The following is a 16,895-nucleotide window of genomic DNA, read 5'->3' as shown; positions in this document are numbered from 1 at the left end:
CTCACCCGCCTGGCACTGCGGGCACCTGCTCTCACCCGCCTGGCACTGCGGGCACCTGCTCTCACCCGCCTGGCACTGTGGGCACCTGCTCTCACCCGCCTGGCACTGTGGGCACCTGCTCTCACCCGCCTGGCACTGTGGGCACCTGCTCTCACCCGTCTGGCACTGCGGGCACCTGCTCTCACCCGCCTGGCACTGTGGGCACCTGCTCTTACCCGCCTGGCACCATTTACAGCAACTTCCCTGCCTGCCGCACATCTCATCCATGTGAATACGGTACAAAAACCACTTAAATTCTCAGAGTAGCCCCTAAATTACATTTCCTGCAATCCCCCCCCTCCTTCGATAAATAAATAAAGCCGTCAGTACGGATGAATTTCGGAGAGGACGATGCGTTGAGTCCAGTTGGGGAGCGGTCCCGATATTCCCCACAGTCTCCCCAATTTCTGCAGTCTAATAATTTCATTTATAACCCCGGCATTTCCATATTCCAGCAGCTGCCACGGCTTCTCTATATAGCCCGATGCCCCCGTGCCCCCCTGGGCTATCACTTCTCCGCTAAGTTAACCCTTTTAGGAACACGTTCTCCACTCTGTTGTACTGAGCATGTAAATATTTAATACCCCCGTCCCGCGTATAAAGAAAAGTTTTAACTCCTTCATTCCCGGCGAGCACTGCCGAGTCCCTTCCTGGAGTTACCTGTTCTTACCCATTTTCGCCAATCTCCTCCGAGTCTCCTCATGTCCCTTATTCTTGCGTTTTTCCTCCGTTGGTTCCTTCCCGTCACCCGGCCGCCTCTCTCCTCCTCGTGACCCTCCCACCTCGGTCTCACCCTGCGGTGGCTGCTCATCTTGTCTTTGGATAATTTCCTTCTCCGTTTCTCTTTCCGTCTCCTTCTTCCTCATGACTCTTGCCCCTCTCGGCTGCGCTCAGTCTACGTTCCCATCCCTAGAGTTGTCTCACAGCTACTTGACCTCTGTAGGGTCCCACTGATCTGAATTACGCAGACGGTTTGAAAGATCACCTGGCGACGGAGGGGTTAAGGACTTTCCATACATTTGGGAGAGTCCATGAAACTCTCCTAGGCTTTGGATCCGGCCCAATGGGGAACGGAAGCCAAAAAACCGACCAAACTGGTCAGACGGACTATGAATCAACGTGGAAGAGTGCAGTAACCTCAGCTGTAAACACCTCCGCACGCTCTCACCTATCAGTCAGGTCTAAGGAAGTCACAAGAGGAACGAGAAAGAATAAAAACAGGCGAGGAGAGCCGTTCTACAGGACGACAACTACATATAGCACCAGAACAGGACAGGAATGGCTATTAAAGGGGTTTTATACCCAGCTTCCCAATACTACTCATGCTGCAGAGCTCATACCAATGAAGAAAATGAGGGGTTAACCATTTCTGGGTGGCGCTTTCTTTGTAAATTACGACATTTCACAGGTCAGAGTTTCTACAGAGTAAAGTTAGAGCTGGGGGCGCTGTTGCATTGACACCTATGGAAAGTATTTGATAAATATTAGTGGTAAAAAAAAGGTACTGCAGGAGTCAAAATAAAAACGTAAACATATGAAACGCAACAACTTTTGGGTAAGCAGGTCCCACAGGCAACCAATAGTCCAGTGACCTCTATCCTGGATGTGAAAATACACGGAGGCCGACAACATGGGCAACCTGGCGTCCAGAACAAGAGCCGCTGTCCGCAGCTTATTTCTGTGGATAAGCTCTTGGAAACGGAACGACCCTTCTATTATCCTTTAAGGTCCTGATAGGGCTATGGAAAGGGGTCGTTTTAAAAGATTTCAGATATTTGGGACTAAAGGAATTTACAGACAAGATCTGCAGCACATCTCACCAATCTGTAGAATAGAATGAAAAAAGGTATATTGACGCAATGGTCGCCCCTGGCATTAAATATTAGAGAAGTTGTTACATTCAGCCCGTCAGTTCAAGAAAACTGATTTCTGCCATCAAACATGTAAAGTTGCTTAGGGCTCAATTGGGAAATTCCCCAACAGACTGGATTTTTCTTTTGTAAACAGACCAATGAATATCGCACCTGAAGATCCTCCCATATAAGAGAACAAGGTGTACAAAAGTTCAAAAAATTCCCCCCCCCCCAAAGAAAAAAAACAATAATCTGTTCAGAGCAGGAATGTAGCGCAGCGTAATAATGCTGTAATTGTGATAATGAGGATAATATACAATGAACAGGACGTCTCACCATAAATAGTCACCACTAAATCAGCCTGCCTCCTATATACAGGAATATAACTACTATAATACTGCCTCCTATATACAGGACTATAACTACTATAATACTTCTCCTATATACAAGAATATAACTACTATAATACTGCCCCCTATATACAAGAATATAACTACTATAATACTGCTCCTATATACAAGAATATACCTACTATAATACTGCCCCCTATATACAAGAATATAACTACTATAATACTGCCCCTATATACAAGAATATAACTACTATAATACTGCCCCTATATACAAGAATATAACTACTATAATACTGGCCCTATATACAAGAATATAACTACTATAATACTGCCTCCTATATACAGGAATATAACTACTATAATACTGCCTCCTATATACAGGACTATAACTACTATAATACTGCTCCTATATACAAGAATATAACTACTATAATACTGCTCCTATATACAAGAATATAACTACTATAATACTGCCCCCTATATACAAGAATATAACTACTATAATACTGCCTCCTATATACAGGACTATAACTACTATAATACTGCACCTATATACAAGAATATAACTACTATAATACTGCTCCTATATACAGGAATATAACTACTATAATACTGCCCTCCTATATACAGGAATATAACTACTATAATACTGCCCCCTATATACAAGAATATAACTACTATAATACTGCCCCCTATATACAAGAATATAACTACTATAATACTGCCCCTATATACAAGAATATAACTACTATAATACTGCCCTCCTATATACAAGAATATAACTACTATAATACTGCTCCTATATACAAGAATATAACTACTATAATACTGCCCCCTATATATAAGAATATACCTACTATAATACTGCTCCTATATACAAGAATATAACTACTATAATACTGCCCCTATATACAAGAATATAACTACTATAATACTGCCCCCTATATACAAGAATATAACTACTATAATACTGCCTCCTATATACAGGAATATAACTACTATAATACTGCTCCTATATACAAGAATATAACTACTATAATACTGCTCCTATATACAAGAATATAACTACTATAATACTGCCCCCTATATATAAGAATATACCTACTATAATACTGCTCCTATATACAAGAATATAACTACTATAATACTGCCCTCCTATATACAGGAATATAACTACTATAATACTGCTCCTATATACCAGAATATAACTACTATAATACTGCCCTCCTATATACAGGAATATAACTACTATAATACTGCCCTCCTATATACAGGAATATAACTACTATAATACTGCTCCTATATACCAGAATATAACTACTATAATACTGCCCTCCTATATACAGGAATATAACTACTATAATACTGCTCCTATATACAAGAATATAACTACTATAATACTGCCCCCTATATACAAGAATATAACTACTATAATACTGCCCCCTATATACAAGAATATAACTACTATAATACTGCCCCTATATACAAGAATATAACTACTATAATACTGCCCCTATATACAAGAATATAACTACTATAATACTGCCCCTATATACAAGAATATAACTACTATAATACTGCCCCCTATATACAAGAATATAACTACTATAATACTGCCCCCTATATACAAGAATATAACTACTATAATACTGCTCCTATATACAAGAATATAACTACTATAATACTGCTCCTATATACAAGAATATAACTACTATAATACTGCCCCCTATATACAAGAATATAACTACTATAATACTGCCCCCTATATACAAGAATATAACTACTATAATACTGCTCCCTATATACAAGAATATAACTACTACAATACTGCCCCTATATACAAGAATATAACTACTACAATACTGCCCCTATATACAAGAATATAACTACTATAATACTGCCCCTATATACAAGAATATATCTACTATAATACTGCCTCTATATACAAGAATATAACTACTATAATACTGCCTCTATATACAAGAATATAACTACTATAATACTGCTCCCTATATACAAGAATATAACTACTATAATACTGCCCTTATATACAAGACTATAACTACTATAATACTGCCCCTATATACAAGAATATAACTACTATAATACTGCCCCCTATATACAAGAATATAACTACTATAATACTGCCCCCTATATACAAGAATATAACTACTATAATACTGCCCCTATATACAAGAATATAACTACTATAATGCTGCCCCCTATATACAAGAATATAACTACTATAATACTGCCCCCTATATACAAGAATATAACTACTATAATACTGCCCCCTATATACAAGAATATAACTACTATAATACTGCCCCTATATACAAGAATATAACTACTATAATACTGCTCCTATATACAAGAATATAACTACTATAATACTGCCCCTATATACAAGAATATAACTACTGTAATACTGCTCCTATATACAAGAATATAACTACTATAATACTGCCCCCTATATACAAGAATATAACTACTATAATACTGCCCCTATATACAAGACTATAACTACTATAATACTGCCCCTATATACAAGAATATAACTACTATAATACTGCCCCTATATACAAGAATATAACATCTATAATACTGCCCCCTATATACAAGAATATAACTACTATAATACTGCTCCTATATACAAGAATATAACTACTATAATACTGCTGCTATATACAAGAATATAATTACTATAATACTGCCTCCTATATACAAGAATATAACTACTATAATACTGCCTCCTATATACAAGAATATAACTACTATAATACTGCCCCTATATACAAGAATATAACTACTATAATACTGCTCCTATATACAAGAATATAACCACTATAATACTGCCCCCTATATACAGGAATATAACTACTATAATACTGCTCCTATATACAAGACTATAACTACTATAATACTGCTCCCTATATACAAGAATATAACTACTAGAATACTGCCCCTATATACAAGAATATAACTACTAGAATACTGCCCCTATATACAAGAATATAACTACTATAATACTGCCCCCTATATACAAGAATATAACTACTATAATACTGCCCCTATATACAAGAATATAACTACTATAATACTGCTCCTATATACAAGAATATAACTACTATAATACTGCCCCCTATATACAAGAATATAACTACTATAATACTGCCCCTATATACAAGAATATAACTACTATAATACTGCTCCTATATACAAGAATATAACTACTATAATACTGCTCCTATATACAAGAATATAACTACTATAATACTGCTCCTATATACAAGAATATAACTACTATAATACTGCCCCCTATATACAAGAATATAACTACTATAATACTGCCCCTATATACAAGAATATAACTACTATAAGGGTATGTTCACACGGCTTAGCAAAAAACGTCTGAAAATACGGAGCTATTTTCAAGCGAAAACAGCTCCTGATTTTCAGACGTTTTTGTAGCAACTCACGTTTTTTGCGGCGCATTTTTTCGGCTGTTATTGGAGCTGTTTTTCAATGGAGTCAATGAAAAACGGCTCCAAAAAACACCCCAAGAAGTGTCCTGCACTTCTTTTTCGCGGGTGTCTTTTTACGCTCCGTATTTTGACAGCGACGCGTAAAATTAAGCCTCGTGGGAACAGAACACCGTAAATCCCATTGCAAGCAGCGCGCAGATGTTTGGAGGCGTAAACGGCCCGAATTACGTCTGAAAGCACTGCGTGTGAACATGCCCTGACACTGCTCTTTATGTGAAATGCATCTTGTATGTGGCAAACGTATTGTGTTAAATTTACCTGAAAGTGTCTAGAAAAAAGGGGTGTGGCTAAGGGGAGACGTAAAATGCGCCAAACTAATTTAAGATATACGCAAAATACTGGTGGCATAAGGAGCATAAGTGCACGTAATATGCCTAGCGTGCGGAAGCAAGTATATTACGCCACGTGCGCTTTCCTTTTTATGGCGATTTATGTTTAGTAGAACCGTAGTCATTGTGAGCGTCGCGACCACGATACGTGCGTGTGAAGCCGGTCGTATATCGGCATCGTACAACGTCTCGAGTTACGGAGCTACATGGAAGCTGCTTCTGGGAGGGGGATATCTGCGGCGGCACCATACAGACGGACACTATGTGAGGAGTCGTCTCCTAAAAAAAACTGGCAGCCATGTTTATTTACATATCCTCCGGGCGGTCACCAGAGAATAAGTAGAGATCCGTCAGTCATGTGACGCTGACGGAGCGGCGCGTTTCAATCTCCTCAGTCAACACGCGGTTCTCCTCCCAGGATCGGGCAAAGGGCAAACTCCCTCTAGAGCGCAGCCTGGAGGTTAAAGGGCAGGATCGGCACTCCGTATCTGTAACAGCGACGTCACACTGCGCCGGCCGGCGTCAGCAGCCACCGCTTTATAACACGTCCTGTGTAACGATTAACACGGCTGCGTCACGCAGGGAGAGCGCGTCCTACACCAGAGGCCAGACTCCGGGGAACGCAGTTTGTTGGTGTCAGAAGTCTGATAAGTTGCGCCACAGACGTACGGACAATACGAGCGTGAACAGTACACGTTCCGAAAATCTGCGGCAGAAACATCCGAGGAAAAACGCATTTAATAAAAAAAAAAATTCAGCTTTCATGGCAACCAACAAGGCTGAACTGCCAATCAGGGGACGGATCACAACGTCGCTTGTCAGGAACATGGGAAAGCTGGGTTACACACAATATAAACCGCACACAGGAGACGTCACCCAGCTTTCTCAGACTGGAAAACACTATAGATCAACCGGTTAGTAACCGCGCCAGGGACGGCTGCAGGGCATGCTGGGAGATGGCAGCGGCCACGACAGGGAAGTTGCCTTGGGACACGTTACTCTCGGGGGCGAGGGAAGAGTTCCAGTAGAAGCCTGGGCACAATGCTCTGCAGCTACTACAGGCTGCAGAGCATTGCTTTGATTTCATGATATTTATGGCAGTCATCAACAAGGATCGGCGCGGAGAATAACGCAGAGGTGACGGTTATTTGACACCGCAGCTCCACCTTTTAAGAACATGGATTCGAAGTCTGAATTGCTCACCCCACTTATCAAATTCTCCCTGGAAACCATCAACAAGCTGCTGACAGATCTTTTTACCGGTCCCTGGTTAGTACTTTGAGTCTATCACGGCGATGGTCTGTGTGTCTGATTGGCTTAAGACAGAATTAGAAAATAGATCTAGAATAAGATCCGTCATCAGCAGTTAGCCTGCATGTTGACGGTTTCCAGACCAAGTTACAATTGATTCTTTTTTAGCTTCACAGTTCAGCAAATTCCATTATAACAGACTCCTAAAAGATAGAACGTTTACAAGATGGAGCAATTCAGATAAAGGGTCTCCGCCGCCATCATACAGGGGACTCGAGGGGATGTTTAGGGCAGTCTGTATTTTGTGAAGTGCGTTGTCCCCACTGCGAGCGCTCCATTCACAGAGTACAGGCTGCCATAAATATCTGGATACCAGGAGCCCTTCAGGGAATCTGTGACAGCCCCATAGAATCAGGACAACTGGGAGGCATGACTGTCAGCAGCTTAAAGGGGAAGTCTGCCCAGACGATTTAAAGGGAAACTCCACCAATTAAATCTGATAGTGTAACCCTCCGGGACATGGCCTGTTAGCAGGCAGACACTGGCAGGCAGCGCATGGTATCGATTGTCTGCGCCCCATGTGACAGGCGGCCGTAGCACCCATCGTTTCCCAATAACCGGGCGTCCCGTAAAGAAACCGATTAACCCCATAATTACAAACATTGGCGCACACAAATCGTCAGATCGCACACATACATTTGCATTAGCATTTGCGCCATTTTGCACGCAGACGCAGCGATACATGTGAATACAGAAAACACGAATAATCTTCTACATCAACAACCTCTTATAATCCCCACCCCCAATTTGGCTGCGCAATTGTTGAAATTAGAGTCAGCGCACAACAGGTACCACTCATATAAATGCATTAAATTGTGCGTAAAAGCGACAAATACACGACTACAACGTTACAAATTTCACAACCGCCCTCCACGGCGTAAAAAGATTTTACGTAAATGTGACGTAAACGGCTCCAGAAACGTCTGAAGAAGTGACCTGCACTTTTTCGTGGGCGTCTTTTTACGCTCCGTTTTTTCAAAATGGCCGTGTAAAAAACGCCCCGTCGGAACAGAGCGCCGTATTTCCCATTGAAATCAATGGCTGGATGTTTGGAGACGTTCTGCTTCTGATTTTTTTGACGTTTTTCGAGCTATTTGCGGCCTGAAAAACGACCGAAAATAAGCCGTGTGAACATACCCTAAGAAGTGCCCCCTCCCGTGCAGTTAGAGGACCCCCACCTGACACGAGGAGCCGGCAGTGACTATAAGAAGTGCCCCCCTTGTAAAGTTAGAGAACCCCCACCTGACATGAGAAGACCACAGTGACTATAAGTGTCCATCCCCCCGTGCAGTTAGAGGACCCCCACATGACACGAGGAGGCGGCAGGGACTACAAGTGCCCCCCTTGTAAAGTTAGAGGACCCCCACCTGACACGAGGTGGCAGTGACTATAAGTACCCCCCTGTGCAGTTAGAGGACCCCCACCTCATATGAGGCGGCAGTGACTATAAGAAGTGCCCCCCCTGTGCAGTTAGAGGACCCCCACCTCACATGAGGCGGCAGTGACTATAAGAAGTGCCCCCCCTGTGCAGTTAGAGGACCCCCACCTCACATGAGGCGGCAGTGACTATAAGAAGTGCCCCCCCTGTGCAGTTAGAGGACCCCCACCTCACATGAGGCGGCAGTGACTATAAGTACCCCCCTGTGCAGTTAGAGGACCCCCACCTCACATGAGGCGGCAGTGACTATAAGAAGTGCCCCCCCTGTGCAGTTAGAGGACCCCCACCTCACATGAGGCGGCAGTGACTATAAGAAGTGCCCCCCCTGTGCAGTTAGAGGACCCCCACCTCACATGAGGCGGCAGTGACTATAAGTAAGTACCCCCCTGTGCAGTTAGAGGACCCCCGAGGAGGCGCCAGCCGGTCACTTACCTTAATACAGAACTGTGTAGAAGACATGGCCAGGAATGAGCAGAGTCCCGCCGGCTGGTGCTGCGATCAGGGGGGGCACATCCCGGGTGCCATCACCCCTTCTGACTCCCACAAGTTAACACATTGTCCCCCAGGCGGCTGGAGTTGGGGGGGGGGCAGAGCTGTTGGGGTTTCTGCTTCTGTTTCTGGATTTCAGTTTTTTTTTCTGTTTTCCTTCCTGGAAGAGAGAAGTGAAGGCAGAAGTGAGTGCCCCCCCCCTCCCTCATTGATCTCAGTGCAAGTCCTGAAACTGACGTGTATTCCCAGCAACCAGCTCTGCCTCTTAAAGGGACAGGAGCACCAGGAAACACAGACAGGGAAGTGCCAGGCAGAGCAAAGGGGGAGGGAGAGCAAGGAGTGCTGGGCAGGGGGGAGCAAGGAGTGCTGGGCAGGGGGGAGCAAGGAGTGATGGGCAAGGGGGAGCAAGGAGTGATGGGCAAGGGGGAGCAAGGAGTGATGGGCAGGGGGGGCGCAAGGAGTGATGGGCAGGGGGGCGCAAGGAGTGATGGGCAGGGGGGCGCAAGGAGTGATGGGCAGGGGGGAGCAAGGAGTGATGGGCAGGGGGGAGCAAGGAGTGATGGGCAGGGGGGAGCAAGGAGTGATGGGCAGGGGGGAGCAAGGAGTGATGGGCAGGGGGGAGCAAGGAGTGATGGGGGAGGGAGTTCTGGAAAAATGTGGGATAGTCTGAGACCAGGAAGGTGGAAACACGTAGGAAGTGAATATAAGGGGGGGGGGGGGGTAATAGTATTCGGAGAAGACAGCAGGTATAGGGGCTTGATATTACCCTGGATGGAGATTCAGGTGATATAATACAATGTGACGGCTCTGGATACAGTCACTGCCGCAGATGATACAATGTTGTGGAGGAAGTCTCTGCTTAACCCTTCAGCTGTCGGCGGGAAAACTTTTCACGGCTCCCCTGGAAGGAATAATAGGGCGGGAGGGGTCGCTGCATGCCCTGGAGAGAAGCAGAAAACCAAGCAGACCCCCAAGAGGCTGCACACAGGGGCCACAGCTTCCGGACAGAATGACGAGGTCGCGGCCCCTTTAAGAAGACCTACCCGGAAATGTCAGCTCAGGCTACAGAGAGACATGGGAAATAAGGAAGATGGGGGATGGGACAGGGAATAGCAGGGGGAGGGGAATGGGAAGGGACAGGGAATAGCAGGGGGAGGGGAATGGGAAGGGACAGAGAATAGCAGGAGGAGGGGGAGGTATTTATGTAAACATTAATCATTGTGATGAGACAGGTGCAGAATGAGGACGACACTGCGACATCCCTGGGAGAGGAAGAGATAGGAAGGGGGGTGGGAGGTAGGGAAGGTGATATCCAGGAGGTTAGGAAGAGAGGAAGGAAGGGGGATGGGAGGTAGGGAAGGTGATATCCAGGAGGTTAGGAAGAGAGGAAGGAAGGGGGATGGGAGGTAGGGAAGGTGATATCCAGGAGGTTAGGAAGAGAGGAAGGAAGGGGGATGGGAGGTAGGGAAGGTGATATCCAGGAGGTTAGGAAGAGAGGAAGGAAGGGGGATGGGAGGAAGAGGAAGGAAGGGGGGATGGAAGGAAGGGGGGATGAGAGGAAGGAAGGGGGGATGGGAGGAAGAGAGGAAGGAAGGGGGGATGAGAGGAAGGAAGGAGACATCCTGGAGGAGGAAAAGATAGGAAAGAAGCGGGGTGGGAGGAAGAGAAGGAGACATCCTGGGGGGAGAATGATGTGACATCATGAGGACATGGCAAGAAGATATTGGAAAAGAAAGACATTGTGACACCTGGAATGTGTGTGGGGGTTAGAGGAAGAGAGAATTACATCATGGAGGGGGATGGACAGTGACATCAGGGGCTTCTCCAGGAACGGAATCCCCGGCCAGAGCGTCAGCAATGCTCTAACTGGGGATTCCACTCCTAGAGGGAGCCCAAAAGGTGCTACCTACAGGGAGGGGGACTGTGTGGCACTACCAGAGAGGGGGGCTGTGTGGCACTATCAGGGAGGGGGCTGTGTGGCACTACCAGAGAAGGGGCTGTGTTGCACTACCAGGGAGGGAGGCTGTGTGGCACTACCATCGAGGGGGGCTGTGTGGCACTACCAGGGAGGTAGACTGTGTGGCACTATCAGGGAGGGGGCTGTGTGGCACCATCAGGGAGGGGGCTGTGTGGCACCATCAGGGAGGGGGGCTGTGTGGTACTACCAGAGAGGGGGGCTGTGTGGCACTACCAGAAAAGGGGCTGTGTGCCACTACCAGAGAGCGGGGCTGTGTGGCACTACCAGAAAAGGGGCTGTGTGGCACTACCAGAGAGGGGGGCTGTGTGGCACTACCAGAGAAGGGGCTGTGTGGCACTACCAGGGAGGGGGGCTGTGTGGCACTACCAGGGAGGGGGGCTGTGTGGCACTACCAGGGAGGAGGGCTCTGTGGCCCTACCAGGGAGGGGGGCTGTTTGGCCCTACCAGGGAGGGGGTTGTGTGGCGCTACCTACAAGGAGGGGGGCTGTGTGGCACTACCAGGGAGGGAGGCTGTGTGGCACTACCAGAGAGGGGGGCTGTGTGGCAATACCAGGGAGAAGGGCTGTGTGGCACTAGCAGAGTGGGGAGCTGTGTGGCAATACCAGGGAGAAGGGCTGTGTGGCACTACCAGGGAGGAGGGCTGTGTGGCACTACCAGGGAGGAGGGCTGTGTGGCACTACCAGAGAGGGGGGCTGTCTGGCACTACCAGAGAGGGGAGCTGTTTGGCGCTACCAGGGAGGGTGCTGTAGGGCGCTACCTATGGGGAGGGGGCTGTTTGGCACTACCAGAGAGGGGGCAGTGTGGCACTTCCAGGGAGGAGGACTGTGTGGCACTACCAGAGAGGGGGGCTGTGTGGCACTACCAGAAAAGGGGCTGTGTTGCACTACCAGGGAGGGAGGCTGTGTGGCACTACCATCGAGGGGGGCTGTGTGGCACTACCAGGGAGGTAGACTGTGTGGCACTATGAGGGAGGGGGCTGTGTGGCACTATGAGGGAGGGGGCTGTGTGGCACTATCAGGGAGGGGGGCTGTGTGGTACTACCAGAGAGGGGAGCTGTGTGGCACTACCAGAAAAGGGGCTGTGTGGCACTACCAGAGAGCGGGGCTGTGTGGCACTACCAGAAAAGGGGCTGTGTGGCACTACCAGAGAGGGGGGCTGTGTGGCACTACCAGAGAAGGGGCTGTGTGGCACTACCAGGGAGGGGGGCTGTGTGGCACTACCTGGGAGGGGGGCTGTGTGGCACTACCAGGGAGGGGGGCTGTGTGGCACTACCAGGGAGGAGGGCTCTGTCGCACTACCAGGGAGGGGGGCTGTTTGGCACTACCAGGGAGGGGGGTTGTGTTGCGCTACCTACAAGGAGGGGGGCTGTGTGGCACTACCAGGGAGGGAGGCTGTGTGGCACTACTAGAGAGGGGGGCTGTGTGGCACTACTAGAGAGGGGGGCTGTGTGGCAATACCAGGGAGAAGGGCTGTGTGGCACTACCAGAGAGGGGAGCTGTGTGGCAATACCAGGGAGAAGGGCTGTGTGGCACTACCAGGGAGGAGGGCTGTGTGGCACTACCAGGGAGGAAGGCTGTGTGGCACTACCAGAGAGGGGAGCTGTCTGGCACTACCAGAGAGGGGGGCTGTTTGGCACTACCAGGGAGGGTGCTGTGTGGCGCTACCTATGGGGAGGGGGCTGTTTGGCACTACCAGAGAGGGGGCAGTGTGGCACTTCCAGGGAGGAGGACTGTGTGGCACTACCAGAGAGGGGGACTGTGTGGAACTACCAGGGAGGATGGCTGTGTGGCACAACCAGGGAGGAGGGCAGTTTGGCACTACCAGGGAGAGAGGCTGTGTGGCACTACCAGGGAGGGGGGTTTCTGTGTGGCACTACCAGAGTGAGAGGCTTTGTGGCACTACCAGGGAGGAGGGCTGTGTGGCACTACCAGGGAGGGGGGCTGTGTGACACTACCAGAGAGGGGGGCTGTGTGGCACTACCATGGAGGAGGGCTTTGTGGCACAACCAGGGAGGGGGGCTGTGTGGCACTACCAGAGAGGGGGACTGTGTGGCACAACCAGTGAGGGGCTGTGTGGCACTACAGGAGAGGGGGGGCTGTGTGGCACTACCAGAGAGGGGGGCTGTGTGGCACTACCAGAGAGGAGGCTGTGTGGCACTACCAGGGTGGGTGCTGTGTGGCGCTACCTATGGGGAGGGGGCTGTTTGGCACTACCAGAGAGGGGGCAGTGTGGCACTTCCAGGGAGGAGGACTGTGTGGCACTACCAGAGAGGGGGACTGTGTGGAACTACCAGGGAGGATGGCTGTGTGGCACAACCAGGGAGGAGGGCAGTTTGGCACTACCAGGGAGAGAGGCTGTGTGGCACTACCAGGGAGGGGGGTTTCTGTGTGGCACTACCAGAGTGAGAGGCTTTGTGGCACTACCAGGGAGGAGGGCTGTGTGGCACTACCAGGGAGGGGGGCTGTGTGACACTACCAGAGAGGGGGGCTGTGTGGCACTACCATGGAGGAGGGCTTTGTGGCACAACCAGGGAGGGGGGCTGTGTGGCACTACCAGAGAGGGGGACTGTGTGGCACAACCAGTGAGGGGCTGTGTGGCACTACAGGAGAGGGGGGGCTGTGTGGCACTACCAGAGAGGGGGGCTGTGTGGCACTACCAGAGAGGAGGCTGTGTGGCACTACCAGGGTGGGGGCTGTGTGGCACTACCAGGGTGGGGGCTGTGTGGTGCTACCAGGGAGGGGGGCTGTGTGGCACTACCAGAGAGGGGGCTGTGTGTCACTACCGGGGGGAGGGGCTGTGTGATACTACCAGGGAGGGGGCTGTGTGCCACTACCAGAGAGGTGGGCTGTGTGGCACTACCAGAGAGGTGGGCTGTGTGGCACTACCAGAGAGGTGGGCTGTGTGGCACTACCAGAGAGGTGGGCTGTGTGGCACTACCAGGGAGGGGGGCTGTGTGGGACTACCAGAAAGGGGGGCTGTGTGGCACTACCAGGGAGGGGGGCTGTGTGGCAGTACCAGAGGGGGGGCTGTGTGGCACTACTAGGGAGGGGTGCTGTGTGGCAATGCCAGGGAGGGGGGCTGTGTGGCACTACCAGAGAGGGTGCTGTGTAGCACTACCAGGGATGGGGGCTGTGTGGTACTACCAGAGGGGGGGCTGTGTAGTACTACCAGGGAAGGGGGCTGTATGGCACTACCAGGGAGGGGGGCTGTGTGGCACTACCAGGCGGGGGCTGTATGGCACTACCAGGGAGGGGGGCTGTGTGGCACTACCAGGCGGGTGCTGTGTGGCACTACCAGGGAGGGGGGCTGTGTGGCACTACCAGGGAGGGGGGCTGTGTGGCACTACCAGGGAGAGGGGCTGTGTGGCACTACCAGGGAGGGGGCTGTGTGGCACTACCAGGGAGGGGGGCTGTGTGGCACTACCAGAGAGGGGGTTCTGTGGCACTACCGGGGGAGGGGCTGTGTGACACTACCAGACAGGGGGGCTGTGTGGCACTACCAGGGAGGGGGGCTGTGTGGCACTACCAGGGAGAAGGGCTGTGTGGCACTACCAGGGAGGGGGACTGTGTGGCACTACCAGAAAGGGTGGCTGTGTGGCACTACCAGGCAGGGGGGCTGTGTGGTAGTACCAGGGGGGCTGTGTGGCACTACCAGGGAGGGGGGCTGTGTGGCACTACCAGGGAAGTGGGCTGTCTGGCACTACCAGAGAGATGGGCTGTGTGGCACTACCAGAGGGGGGCTGTGTAGCACTACCAGGGAAGGGGGCTGTGTGGCACTACCAGGGAAGTGGGCTGTGTGGCACTACCAGAGGGGGGCTGTGTAGCACTACCAGGGAAGGGGGCTGTATGGCACTACCAGGGAGGGGGGCTGTGTGGCATTACCAGAGAGGGGGCTGTGTGGCACTACCAGAGGGGGCTGTGTGGCACTACCGGGAGGGACGGGACTGTGTGGCACTACCAGAGAAGGGGGCTGTGTGGCACTACCGGGGGGGGGGGGGGGGGGGGAACTGTGTGGCACTACCAGAGAGGGGGGTTGTGTGGCACTACCAGAGAGGGGGGCTCTGTGGCACTACCAGTGAGGGGGGCTGTGTAGCACTACTGGGGAGGGGGGGCTGTGTGGCACTACCGGGGGGGACTGTATGGCACTACCAGAGAGGGGGGCTGTGTGGCACTACCGGGGGGGGGGGGACTGTGTGGCACTACCAGAGAGGGGGGCTGTGTGGCACTACTGGGGGGGGCAGTGTGGCACTACCAGAGAGGGGGACTCTGTGGCACTACCAGTGAAGGGGGCTGTGTGGCACTACCAGGGAGGGGGGATTCCGCTCCTAGGCAGGGGCTCCTTCTAGGAGTGGAATCCCTGGCAAGAGCATCAGCACCCGGTGGCCAAGTCGGCCATCCCAAGGGTAGTGGGCCCCGGCACTTGCCCGGGTTCGCTGCGTGCTGATGCCGGCCTTGTGCTATGTACATGAGGGGGTGTTTGAAACCCCCGATATACAGGCTGGTTGTCAGTAGTAATAGATGAATAGCTGTTACTGTATATAAGATGTGTGGATCTCATGTCTGATCACAGTGTAATTATATTATATATCAGGGATGTCAGTAACAGGGGGCAGGGCTGTGACAACCTCTCACACATGATATACAGGCTGGTTGTCAGTAGTAATAGATGAATAGCTGTTACTGTATATAAGATGTGTGGATCTCATGTCTGATCACATGTAATTATATTATATATCAGTGATGTCAGTAACAGGGGGCGGAGCTGTGACAACCTCTCACACATGATATACAGGCTGGTTGTCAGTAGTAATAGATGAATAGCTGTTACTGTATATAAGATGTGTGGATCTCATGTCTGATCACATGTAATTATATGATATATCAGTGATGTCAGTAACAGGGGGCGGGGCTGTGACAACCTCTCACTCATGATATACAGGCTGGTTGTCAGTAGTAATAGATGAATAGCTGTCACTGTATATAAGATGTGTGGATCTCATGTCTGATCACAATGTAATTATATTATATATCAGTGATGTCAGTAACAGGGGGCGGGGCTATGACAACCTCTCACACATGGTATACAGGCTGGTTGTCAGTAGTAATAGATGAATAGCTGTTACTGTATATAAGATGTGTGGATCTCATGTCTGATCACAGTGTAATTATATTATATATCAGTGATGTCAGTAACAGGGGGAGGGGCTGTGACAACCTCTTACACATGATATACAGCCTGGTTGTCAGTATAATAGATGAATAGCTGTTACTGTATATAAGATGTGTGGATCTCATGTCTGATCACAGTGTAATTATATTATATATCAGTGATGTCAGTAACAGGGGGCGGGTCTGTGACAACCTCTCACACATGATATACAGCCTGGTTGTCAGTAGTAATAGATGAATAGCTGTTACTGTATATAAGATGTGTGGATCTCATGTCTGATCACATGTAATTATATTATATATCAGTGATGTCAGTAACAGGGGGCGGAGCTGTGACAACCTCTCACACATGATATACAGGCTGGTTGTCAGTAGTAATAGATGAATAGCTGT

At 49.4% G+C, this 16,895-nt stretch overlaps 1 protein-coding gene across 2 annotated transcripts in view; it reads right to left on the bottom strand.

Annotated features, from left to right (window-relative positions):
* ETV6 (ETS variant transcription factor 6) overlaps window positions 1-10,603 on the bottom strand; it is a 39,402-nt gene extending 28,799 nt beyond the window's left edge. Inside the window, exons 1-2 of one of the 2 annotated variants that reach the window (XM_075855669.1) lie at window positions 10,123-10,603; window positions 9,300-9,516 (exon numbers count right to left, since the gene is read on the bottom strand). In XM_075855669.1, coding sequence (XP_075711784.1) covers window positions 9,300-9,326 — 27 coding nt within the window. In that variant the 5' untranslated portion in view covers window positions 9,327-9,516; window positions 10,123-10,603. Of the gene's footprint in view, window positions 1-9,299; window positions 9,778-10,122 lie in introns of those variants that run through there. The other variant, XM_075855671.1, reaches the window with a different exon arrangement.
* Between the last annotated feature and the right edge of the window lie 6,292 nt (window positions 10,604-16,895).

The sequence above is a fragment of the Rhinoderma darwinii genome, chromosome 3, assembly GCF_050947455.1.
Source record: "Rhinoderma darwinii isolate aRhiDar2 chromosome 3, aRhiDar2.hap1, whole genome shotgun sequence".
Taxonomy (NCBI): Eukaryota; Metazoa; Chordata; class Amphibia; order Anura; family Rhinodermatidae; genus Rhinoderma; species Rhinoderma darwinii.
This window is presented reverse-complemented; position numbering and strand designations above follow the sequence as displayed.